This window comes from Cotesia glomerata, linkage group LG7, assembly GCF_020080835.1.
Source record: "Cotesia glomerata isolate CgM1 linkage group LG7, MPM_Cglom_v2.3, whole genome shotgun sequence".
In the NCBI taxonomy this organism is placed as follows: Eukaryota; Metazoa; Arthropoda; class Insecta; order Hymenoptera; family Braconidae; genus Cotesia; species Cotesia glomerata.
Window position 1 is genome coordinate 6,426,985 of NC_058164.1, and position 12,803 is coordinate 6,439,787.

Here is a 12,803-nt window from a genome sequence, read left to right on the forward strand (position 1 = left end):
AAATAAAAAAAGCGATTCAGTCTAAGCGTAACCCAAACAACAAAACACCCAGATAGTGTTAATAAACGGCGTTACCTAATCCAAGAACATAAAAAGACGCGTGTAGTACATATGTAGAGTAACATACATATGTGCCACGCACGCGTTTGTAAACTAAATCAGTGGAAATCTCCGGAAATGGTTGTCAGAGAGAGTTTGTTGGTGTACGCAAACATTTGCGGTTTAAACTCTCTCTATCGGCGTGAAAATCTCTAAACAGCCGGCACCACCCGGACAATTCGTCAACGCTATCTCTATCTCTCGGCACCGTTTAGTTTTCGTTCCCACAAACCAGCTAAAAGTAGTATTAGTACTATACTAGTTCCAGTTCTACCACTAGTCCCGCGACTCACACGCTCACATCAAGTCCTTTCTCCAAGAGAAAAGTCCCGCTCTCAGATCCCGCCCTTAGCTTCTCCTCCTTTTGGAGTTCCAGTCTGGCCAGCAGGATTTTAAAGAAAGTGGAAAATTCCGTGGCATGCAATCGCGGCACTAGATGGGCTAGGAGGATTTCAAGCTCACTGTTATCGGCGAGCTTATCAGCAAGGGCTTTAGCGGGATTGCAACGACCCGGGGTAGAGCGACGTGTTACGCCCACACCCCCTATTATATCCCACATACGCTTTGCTCGGCTTCGGGTACTGTCATGCCGATATATATGTACACACTTACACACAGGTTAACGTTACGAGCTGTCGACAAATTGCTCGACTCTCTGCTCAGCACGTCAGCCCGCGATACGACGAATATGTCTATATTTATGTCGGTGTACCCTGATTGTCATTTTGTCATGGGTTTATTGCTATTTAACTTAACTTTAACATGTAATTCTGGGGATATCATGCTACGGATCGCTTATACTGTCGTATTACTTTTCATAAGAGAGTATGATTGCATTTGCTTGTTGTAGATGTATATGAAAATACATTGTAAGTGGGTAAAATTTTTTTTTATACAGACGAAAAATTATTTTTTTAAGGATGTGAAAAAATAGTACGAGAGTATTGTGTGAAAATTAATTTAGCAGATATTTAATAATTTTTTTAACAAATAAATTATTGCAACAAAAATTTTTTTAAAAATTGACATGTAGAAATTTTAAAAAATAAAAAATGCAATTTTTTAAAAATAATTTTTCAAAACAAATTTATTTGTTAAAAAAAATATAATTTTAAACGTTTGTAGAAAAATCGATTTGATTTAAATAAAAAATTTTTAAGTCGGAAAAATTATTTTTATAAATTTGATTGAATTGAATTGAAAAGAAAGAATTTTTTGAGACAAGCAAAATTTATTTAAAGTTTAAAAAATGTTTTTATTTGGCAGAATTAAAAAAAATTAATTTTTTTAAACCATTGATAAAAAAAATTGAAAAAAAAATCCCAATTGCTTAAAAATATTTCAACAGTAATACTAATAATCTAAAATGCAATAAAAAAATTAAATTTCATTTAAATAGGTGTGCGTATAAGCAAAACTTTCTTATTAAAAAATAAAAAATAAACGACACCGCGTTAGTATTCTTAACCACCTTAACTTCAGTGATAAGGGCAATTTTTCGGGGATATTATCTATGAAAAGTCCAAACAATGTCGCATTTCCATTGACGCAATGAAACATACTAAGATCGGGAGGAAATTGCGAAACGCCTCGGGACACCAGTGCCAGAAAGAACGGAATTTAATTAAGTAAAATTACTGTCGCTAAAGGCGACAAGGACCCGGAGTATTTCTTTCGCTTCCACCAAGAACGGAGCAAGGCAGCCGTACGTCCGCCAGGGTGTCGGCCGAAAGGTAACGATGCAAGCCAGCAGTCTCTCACACCCACACTTGCCCGACCAGAAAAGAAGGGCAGAAGATACGGGGCAGGGTAATGATCTCATCCCTTGATAAAACAAAGTAATAGAAAGTAAACGAATTCGCTTCCCCCTCGTCAGTCTTGAACCCTTACCCTTACTCTTGCCTTCAAGCTCCTTATGTCTTATCCTCACTCTTAACTCAAGTTTACTCTTGTGTTTTGTATAAGAGTGCGAGGAAGTAGTTTTCGTTTTTATTTTTTTTTGCATCATTTTATGCTGCGAAACCGATGTTTTGTCCTATAAACAGTCACTAGTCTTTGTGGTACAAGACGAAGAGTGGAGAACGATTTTTTGGAGAATGTTGGCCTGTATTAGGTAAAGTAGAGAGCAATCATCTGTAACGACCTAGTTATGGGCTTATCAAAAGTGATATGACACTTGATATGAGGCTTTGTTAGTGCTAAGTTGAATTGGTGAGGAACTAAACGTCAAAATTTGAAATTGTCTGAACACTGAAAAAAATTTACGGTTATAATTTAGACATATTGCTATTATTTTTTTATAGGTTTAATATTTTGGAAAAACTAGATTTTAGTTTAATCAGATTGAACGTTTAATTAATTTTTTTGATTCTATTTATTTTTTAAAGTTATTTCATTTGAAAATATATATAGTTAATTAAATCAGAAATTTTTGAATTTCTGTAATTTGAATTAAGAATTTAATAAAGAATTAATTTTTGAATTAATGTAATTAATGTAATTAATGTAATTTTCAAGATAATTTTTGAAAAAAATTTCTTTCTTATAAGATCAACAGTTTTCATTTTTCATTTTTTGGCTCTAAAAAATTTGTGAATAAAATTTTTAGAGTAAATTTTTAAATAAAAAATTTGGATTAAATTTTTAAATAAAAAATTAGAACTCAATTTTTAAATAAAAAATTTGAAATAAATTTTTGAATAATAAATTTAAACTGAAGAATTCACAGAGTTACCGAGTAAAATTGATTACTCGAATAAAATGTTAGTAAAAGAGAAAGTATAACAAACTATAAGTCTTCCCTTACTTATTATTGTAATTCTCGGTGTCATTTCTAAACACAGAAGTTTGGGTGAACCTTGCTTGCTCGCTATGTGGATCACTCTCTTATTACCACTTCATCTGCAATTAACATTTATCGCCGGTGGAAAAAGTAATTAAATATTCCCGAGGAGAAATAAACGGGGAGTTGAGATATTATGAGTCAAGTATGAGAATGAGAGGACCTTTTTTCAAGGTTCTTAACTTTGAATTAAAAGGTAAAAAGTACTTATAACGTTTAAAATAAATGACGAGATATAAAAAAAGTTTTAGTTTTACCAGTTCAAGATAAATATTATTCTGCGTACAGCGATATTTGTTCTTTGTTGTGATGTTCAATGACGATCAAAGCTGTTTGTATAGTAATTTTACTTAGTAATGTGTATGTGAGACCCCCCTGGTTGAGAATTTTTAATGGGGAATAATATGGGTACTTTTTAATACTCTTGCACTGACCAGTTTTGGTATTAAGTTAGTGTTGTTCCTAGTAGCCATCTCCAGACGGTCATTTTAAGGTTAGTATGTATATAATCAATGTGAGAAAAGGAAATAAAGTATTATATGGAATAAATAACTGAAAAAAAAAGCTTGAACAAAAAATAATAAAATATAAAAAAAGAAATTAAGAGTCGTGGTTAAGCTTTAAATTTATTCTTAGGGGCTTGTAATCAAAATTTTGTTACTTTTTCACGTTCCTCAATTTAATGGTCGCTGTTTTCACTTACTCGTAATATAATTCGCTCAGAAAAAATATTTTTTATATTATCGCGATAAAAAATTAAATTATTATATAGTATTTTAAAAATTAGGAAATGCAAAAATTTATTAATACTATTATTATTATTTATATTATTAAAAAAACTATTAACATTTTTAAAGATATAAGCTCATCCTGACATTACACTCATCGAGACCTTTCATTTGAGTACCCACATCAATTTTTTATATATTTATATATATTATATATATGTATATATGAAAAATATATCAAAATGCATGTGGGTACTCAAATGAAAGCTCTTGATGAGTGTAACACCGGGATGAGCTTATATCTTTAAAAACGTCAATATTTGAGAAAGTACAGTGCAATTTAAAATAATTAAGAAATTACCTTGTATCTTGTGAACTATAAACATTTTTAAAGATATAAGCTCATACCGATGTTACACTCATCGAAACCTTTCATTTGAGTACCCACATCAATTTTTCATATATTTTATATATTTATATATGTATATGAATATATGAAAAATATATCAAAATGCATGTGGGTACTCAAATGAAAGCTCTTGATAAGTGTAACATCGAGATGAGCTTATATCTTTGAAAACGTCAATATTTAAGAAAGTACAGTGCAATTTAACAAAAGTCATTATTTAATAAAGCAAAATTTTATTTATTTATAGTTCACAAGTCACAGCAGTCACATAGTGACTGCAAGGTTGCTAGTTAATATTACTATTATTATTATTGTTATTGTTATCAGCTGTTTAAAATTTTGAATGATAATAAATTTTGAGTTTCTCTGTTATTATTAATAAAATTTTTAAATAGCTAAATAAAAACAATAATAAAACTCAAAATTTTTGTTATTATTATTATTTTTGAATGAATACGAATATTTAGAGATTTAATAAAAGTAATATAAGATATGAAATCAATTTAGAAGGGTAAATGTAAATCGATAGACATGAAAGCAAATTTCAAATAAAACGCATGGCGAGTGAGCAATATACGCTGCGTGAATGTTATTATTACATAGCCATATTATATACATACATGCGTTTATATGTCTGTACATACTACACCTATGTGTGTTTGTGTTTGGAATATAGACAAATGAAAACAAAAGTCCACAAAATGAAATATAAAACGGTATTCGGAAATGAATAGTGATATGCGCGTGTTTTTAACGGAAAGAGAGTAAAGTATTACAGGATATTGCCGACACGTATTTCGTTGCTGTTGCCTGTAACTGGGAAGCTGGAGAACGATATGCCGTTTTGGTTATCCGTATAAATATATAAATATAAATATACCTGTGTATGCTAGTCCTATCCTGTATAGGTATCAATGTTTCGCGACTCTCAACGGATTCCCTATCAATTTTAACAGTTACATTGCTGCGAATCAAATTCTCTGACCACTTGGAATTCAATTGAAAAAATTTACAGGCTATTAGATATTAATTAGCACAATTATTTTGCAATTAATTAATAGAAATTTTTTATTAAAAAAATTATTGCAATACTCGAGGGGAAATTTAAACAGTGTTAGCTTGATAATTTATTTTTTTCTAAATAATAATTATTTAATAAAAAAATGAAAGAACTGAAATAAAAAATTTTATGCAGACTATTGTTAAATATAAGCCGCAATTAAACGGCATCAAAAACAAATCCCGTTAACTACTCGTTCAATTAGCCGTCAACATAGTAACAAGATTATTACTCCGTAAATTTGTTGGAATATTTGAGCTTGTTCACGTGAGATCGTTAAATTTATTTATTTACTTTTTTACGCAATACGTTTTATTTAATTATTCTCTTTTCGATCAAACGCATCAATCTGTTTGATAATATTTAAATGAGCTTATTTAACCGTTTATTAGAACCGAGTAATAAGTAATAACCAACTGTATAATATTAGTGATAATAATAATAATAATAATAAATGTTAAATAATATGTATACGGGTGTTATGGTGTTATAATGATAATGAAGAGCGCTGCAGCCTACCTTGGTCTTGTACAAGACAACGGGTGGTCTTGGCAGCGAGTCCCGGGGGCAGAGCGAACCTGTAGGCTGGGCCCAGTGACAGTCCTAGACCCAAACCAAGCGCCTCTGCGCCGCATCGACCCCCGAATACTGGCCCCACTAGAATCACCCACAAGATTTCATCGTCAGTCATCTGCATTATCATTCTAACATAACAGTTTTATTTTTATTATTATTGTACATTTATGATTTATTAATAAAATTTCGGAGAAAGAAACTTCCTTCAGATTTTTTTACACTGATGGAAAAATTAATTTGAGGCAAAAAATCTTAAAAAAAAAAATTTTTTTTTGTTTCAAATGAATGTTAAGACAATTAAATTCTTAAAAATAATTTTTTTGGTCCAAAATGATTTTTTTTATACATTTTTTTTTCTTATCTAAATTTTAACTAGCAACCTTGCAGTCACTATGTGACTGCCGTGACTTGCGAACTAAAAATAAATAAAATTTTGCTTTATTAACCCTTCAGTACTCTCGCAAAACGATTTACTATCATTACTCGCGCGATGAGAAAAACTCTCACGCCTTTTGTGGAAGCGCACGCATGCTTATAGCCCCTTTAATTTAAAAAATCTCAAACAAGATAAATTTTTTAAAACAAAAAAAAAATTGACTTATTTAAAAATAATATTTAATAATAATACATCCAAACACAAATGCACTTTTACGGGAACCTCCAAACTGTACCGATCAGACCCGATTTTTTAAATTCTGACCCCCCTACTTTACTATTGCGATGAGAAAATATCTCACAGAGTTAATCAAATTTATTTTATTTTTTTATAATATAGAACAATTAAAATAATAATATTGCAATCTGAAATAATATTAATTTTTTGGCAAATAGAGAAAAAATCACATAGTCATTCCATTTGAAATTTGAAAGAAAATTTGAGTTATTGATGAGCGTGAGAGAAAATCTCATAGTGAGAGTGCTGAAGGGTTAAATAATGACTTTTGTTAGAATTGCACTGTATTTTCTTAACTATTGACATTTATAAAGATATAAGCTCATCCTGATGTTACACTCATCAAGGGCTTTCATTTGAGTACCCACATGCATTTCTGATATATTTTTCATATATACGTATATATAATATATATTTTAAAGATATAAGCTCATCCTGATGTTATACTCATCAAGAGCTTTCATTTGAGTACCCACATGCATTTTTGATATATTTTTCACATATACATATATATATATAATATACATAAATATATGAACTATATGAAAAATTGATGTGGGTACTCAAATGAAAGGTCTCGATGAGTGTAACATCGGGATGAGCTAATATCTTTGAAAATGTCAATAGTTCACGAGATATAAGGTCATTTCTTAATTATGTATCTAGAGATAGAGCATTTTCGAATGCAGCTAAATACTTATCATCATAAATTGACTATTGGTGAGAATGATATGAAACTATGGAACCAAATTTAACCATAAAAACCTATTTCATCATATAAATACGCTGGCCACAAAATTTTGCTTATTCTCTTAATAATACAGATGATTGAAAAAAATTATTTTTTATTAAAAAACTTGAAAATTTTTCCATAAAAAATTAAAACTTTAAGTAAAAAATTGATAGTTTTATAAATAATAAATTAATTAAAAATGTCAAAAAATCAGTACTATTATCTACCCTAAAATCAAAAATTCTTGAGCAGCAAAAACCATAAAGTCTATAATTACGAGTAAATTTTTAGGTCTTTATTATCTACTCTGGATTGATCATCAATGAGGAGTGTATTGCTTTTTTGCAGAGGCACGTGCCAATTCGCCCCGATCGCGTGTCCTTTGAAGCTGACTCTTGCTCTACCGAACTGTTTGTATGATATTATATATAATAATATATAGGTAGATAGATATAGAGAGTAGACATCAGAATTCCCCTTTTCACTTAGCGGCAAATCGATATTTATTAACATGATATTCAAACATTAAGGTCCTGGCCTGGCTAAAAATTCCGGGAGAAGCTATGATGTTTATTATTATCATCATCATCCACGGTTTAGTTTAACAATATATAGATAATATGCTACCGGCGGCTTAACATACTCTTCTTAAATAGCGTCTTTGAAATGCAGAAGAGAATAAAAACGGTAAAAGTTAAAATGTGTGTGTATAAAAGTTTAAATCCATGTGAAAAAGTGGTAGTAGCGAGCAGAGAGGAGCAATAGGACTGGAGATGGAGACGGAGGTGAAGCTGGAGCTGTAGTTTAAGACGAAGCGCGTTGCCTTTGACTCGGTAGCTTACACGCTGATTAAGACACCCGATACAATTAGGCGGCGAAAAGAGTCTCAAAAGATGCGAGAGATCTTGCTCATCTGTATAGTAGGCTGGAGGCTGGTTTACATTAGGCGCTCACCGGCTCACCGACGATGTAGATGAGACGGAACCTGCTAGAGTAAGAGGTGAGTTTTATTTAAACGCAACGGGTGTCTGAATTCAGACAAGACACATACTTTTTATTCCTTTGGTCTTAATGTTTAAGATGTACTTTTAGTTAATGTTATTATATATTATATATGTGCCCGGTGTAACTATAAATTAGGCTTCAAGTATCGAAAAATTGTTTCTTTAAATATGTTTTGGTAAGAATATTTATGAAACATTTTTTTTTAATATTTAAAAAAATTTAGGTGGTTTTTGTTTTTATTTACTTTTTTATGGGTATTTCTTACAGAAAAATATTTTTTATTATTTTTCACAAAGTAAAAAATGAGAATAATTATTTCGAAAAATAACTTGTTAAAAATTCGATGAAAATAAAAAAAAAAATATTAGAAAAATTAAAACGATAAAATAAAATTTAATAAAAATTAAAAATAATCTATATTATTAAGAGAATATATTCTCTTCTTATATTTTTTTATAAGAAAAATTTTGTCTCCAGGATAGTCGAATGATAAAATGTTTTTTTTTTTTAGTGAAATTTAGTGTCATTGCAAAGATCTTGACTTGAATTTGTGTCTTTTCAAGGTTTCATATCATTTTTACCGATAGTCAATTTATTATAAGTATTTAGGCTGCATTCGAAAATACTCTACCTTTAGATACATAATTAAGAAATGACCTTGTATCTTGTGAACTATTGACATTTTTAAGGATATAAGCTCACCCTGACATTATACTCATCGAGACCTTTCATTTGAGTACCCACATCAATTTTTCATATATTTATATATATATATATATATATATATATATATATGTATATATGAAAAATATATCAAAAATGCATGTGGGTACTCAAATGAAAGCTCTTGATGAGTGTAACATCGGGATGTGCTTATATCTTTAAAATATATATTATATATATGTATATATGAAAAATATATCAAAAATGCATGTGGGTACTCAAATGAAAGCTCTTGATGAGTGTAACATCGGGATGAGTTTATATCTTTAAAAATGTCAATAGTTAAGAAAGTACAGTGCAATTTAACAAAATTTATTAGTTAATAACGCCAAATTTCATTTATTTATACTTTACAAGTCACGGCAGTCACATAGTGACCGCAAGGCTGCTAGTTTATTTTACTATTTAAATATTTATTCAATTTTAAATAAAATATAAAATTAAAAAAAACGAATAAAAAATTTTATTTAAAAAAAATGTTCAAAGAATTGACTCACAAAACTAAAAAAAAAAAAACTCCGTATTAAAAATGTATGATTGGTTTATATATATGTGATTGTGATGTATAAATTGATAATGATAAAAATAATAAAAAAGCCCTGACGGATGGTCTTATCGAAGGGGTGTGTCTAAGGAAAAAAATGAGTGAGCGTGCGCTGGAAGGCTTAAACTCAAAGACATAAAATAGAGGAGCGAAGTAAAGAGTCGACGAGTCCGCGGCTCGATGAATTATTCAAAGTCTCGATATATATACGGTCGTCTTTGGTTTACCAAGTCGCGAATCTCGGGCTGCCAACGGGCGACGGATTCTCGTCTCTCGTCCTCTCTCAATCTTCAATCCTCAATCCTCGGATTGCACTCGCATTTTTTCCCATTATTTTTTATTTTTTCAACATACTCCTTAAATATTTTTTCATTTTGTTTCTCGACTCCGGTACCGGAGCACCCGACTCCTGTTTATTTTATTTCATTTATCTCCGCTCAATCCGCTTTTGCTCCCAGCTCTTGTAAGCTTTTCTCCACTGGTCTCTGCTTTTTTGCCCCCTCCGTCTCCCCCGGGTCCCTTTTTTGTGCATCCAGCACACACGAGACGAATCTTCTCTCCTTCCGCGAAGAAACTGCCGAGATTAAGATCGCAAGGATCTGCAGCGGACTGTCAGCTGCCAGTCCCGTGTCTCTTGCTCGCACGCGGCTACTGCGTTTCGCGTGCCTTCTATGGCCAATTCCACCATGTATTTTCATGATTTCAACTCTCCTCTGTGTTCTACCGAGCCTTTTTTTTATTATTTTTTTTTTTACATATAATACGAATATATATACGACTTTATATCGACAGACTAAAGGCCTTATAAATAGATAAATACTCAATTCGACACTCTGTTAATTGGAACTAATCGTTTATTGTCAATCTGTAATTGATCGCAGACAAGATATTCATTTGCAATCTTTCTAATTAACACTTTAATTTTGATTTTATTCATTGGTTTTGTTTCAATAATTTTTTTTCTTCAACAATATTGATATTAAATTAAAAAAAAATTTTCTGAAGAAAAAAAGAGTGTAAAAAATTATATTTAAAGTTCGAAAATTTATCAAATTATTAAAGTTCAAATAATAATTATTATTTTGTAAAAGTTTCAGGTGTTGTTGCCAGTATTATTTTTAAGAAATAAAATATTTATATTTAATAAAATAAATTATTTTTATCGGAACTTAATCAAGTCTTGACTTGAATTTATGCCTTTTCAAGGTTTCATATCATTCTCACCGACAGTCAATTTATTATGATAAGTATTTAGGCTGCATTCGAAAATACTCTAGATACATAATTAAGAAATGACCTTGTATCTTGTCAACTATTGACATTTTTAAAGATATAAGCTCACCCTGATATTACACTCATCAAGACCTTTCATTTGAGTACCCACATCAATTTTTCATATATTTTATATATTTATATATATGTATACATGAAAAATATATCAAAATGCATGTGGGTACTTAAATGAAAGCTCGTGATGAGTGTAACATCAGAATGAGCTTATATCTTTCATAACGTCAATATTTAAGAAAGTACAGTGCAATTTCTTATCACTTTTTTTTCAAATTATAAATAATTTGGGTATTATTATTATTTTATATTTGATTATACATTTATACATGTGAGGTAGATGTGAAGAGAAGCCCCGATGATCGGGAGTATCGTTCGGACAGGACGCGAAACCACACTCGACGTTCAAGGGTAATGTAAGGATATATACTCCTCGGTATAGCACTATCCTTCTACGGGGAGTACATATAATATGTCGGTTAAGTTTGTTGGTGATCTATAGGTAACTATACCATATACTATATAATATGACAATGCAGAGACCTAGGTGGGTATACCCATCGCAGGTTACACGCGTCTGTATGAAATATCAACCGTGAAACTCGAACGGCCTGAGAATACTTTGGCACTTGATCGCCCTGATTTGGCTACATCCTCCAATTCTGAGGTAAAATCTCGTATGATGGAAAAAATTAATACTATAAAATTTTTGATTTTTCCTTTTAATATTCAAATCAAAAGTATTTATTTTTCCAACAAAGTCAAAATATGGAAGACATTTCAAATAAGAAAAAAATTTGACAATTTATTAAAAATTTTTTTAATAAATTTGTTGATGATTGTTATGATTATTATAATATTAAATATTTTGCAAACAAACCATATTCGACAATATTAAATTTTGAATTATTAAATATTTTGAAACACAAATTTATCATAAAGTAATTAATAATTAATATAATATCGAAGAGTTTATTTGAATGTCAAAATTAAACCACAAAATTTAATATTACAGATCGTAAATTATTATTATTATTAATAATAATTAAATAAATCACCGTAATCTAGATAAATTATTTGTTTTATTCAGTAGCATTGTATACTTAGCGAATCGATTGAAAATTTAGCTTCTTGATGCTTGCAAATTTGTAATGATGACGATAATAACAATAATGATAATGATAATTTAACATTAACATTACAACAACAATATGACAACTAATATTGACTGGGGATACGGTTTACTATTTGTTTTTGAAATGTATCACCGCAAGCTTGAATGATTTGATTCCCTCCGCTCGCGGGGGTAATTTAAGCAAAACTACTATTGCCATTTGCTCTTTTCGATCTTGTTTGCAGTTTACAGTGTTGTGATGCTGGATAGATTAAATGTCCATGACATATGAGTGTATTGTTTATATACTTTGCTCTTTATACCTCTGCCGGTTTAGCTGTGTGTGTCGGTCCATGAATAAGGATCAGTGTATTATATACGATACACATTATACACAAACAGGTACTTAGCGAAGTAGCTACGTATAAATATACATATACAGTGTAGTATGTGTACAGAGTAGAGGATTGAATAGCAAGATCTCTCACGGCAAGTACTGAACCGTCTAACTGGATGCAACCCTACCCACTCATTCACTCATGAGTATGAGTACAGCTCAAATGCCTCAATTTCCGTAATAGCCGTATAGTAGTGTCATGTATGATCACTTTCTTCGGTGGGTTAAATTCTTTAACATATGTATATTGTTACATGTACGTACATTTTTTTATCTTTCCTTAAAAAAAATAGATAGTTTTTTTTTAATATTAATTTCTTGAAATTTACAAAAACTTAAGATCTGAAAATATTTTTTAAGTAAGGTAAAAGCCCCAATAGATGATCACGTACCAGTATATGATCACTCCATGTATCTGTATATCTATATTCACAAATATAGGTATACAAATACATGGAGTGATCATATACTGGTACATGATCATCTATTGGGGCTTTTACCTTACTTGTAAAAATGTTTTTAATTGAATCAATTATGAAATTTATAGTGAAAATAAAATAAACTAACAATCTGCAGTAACTATGTAACTGCCGAGAATTGCGAACTATAATAA

At 30.3% G+C, this 12,803-nt stretch overlaps 1 protein-coding gene across 5 annotated transcripts in view; it reads right to left on the reverse strand.

The window, feature by feature from the left end:
- The window catches only part of LOC123269007 (E3 ubiquitin-protein ligase Rnf220-like), a 103,534-nt gene that overhangs the window by 70,112 nt on the left and 20,619 nt on the right, over nucleotides 1–12,803 (reverse strand). For 3 of the 5 annotated variants that reach the window (XM_044734493.1, XM_044734492.1, XM_044734495.1), the window contains one exon: nucleotides 5,658–5,795. The exons of the other annotated variants lie outside the window; for them this stretch is intronic. In XM_044734493.1, the coding sequence (XP_044590428.1) occupies nucleotides 5,658–5,795 (138 nt within the window). The remainder of the gene's footprint in view (nucleotides 1–5,657; nucleotides 5,796–12,803) is intronic. 5 annotated transcript variants of the gene reach the window in all.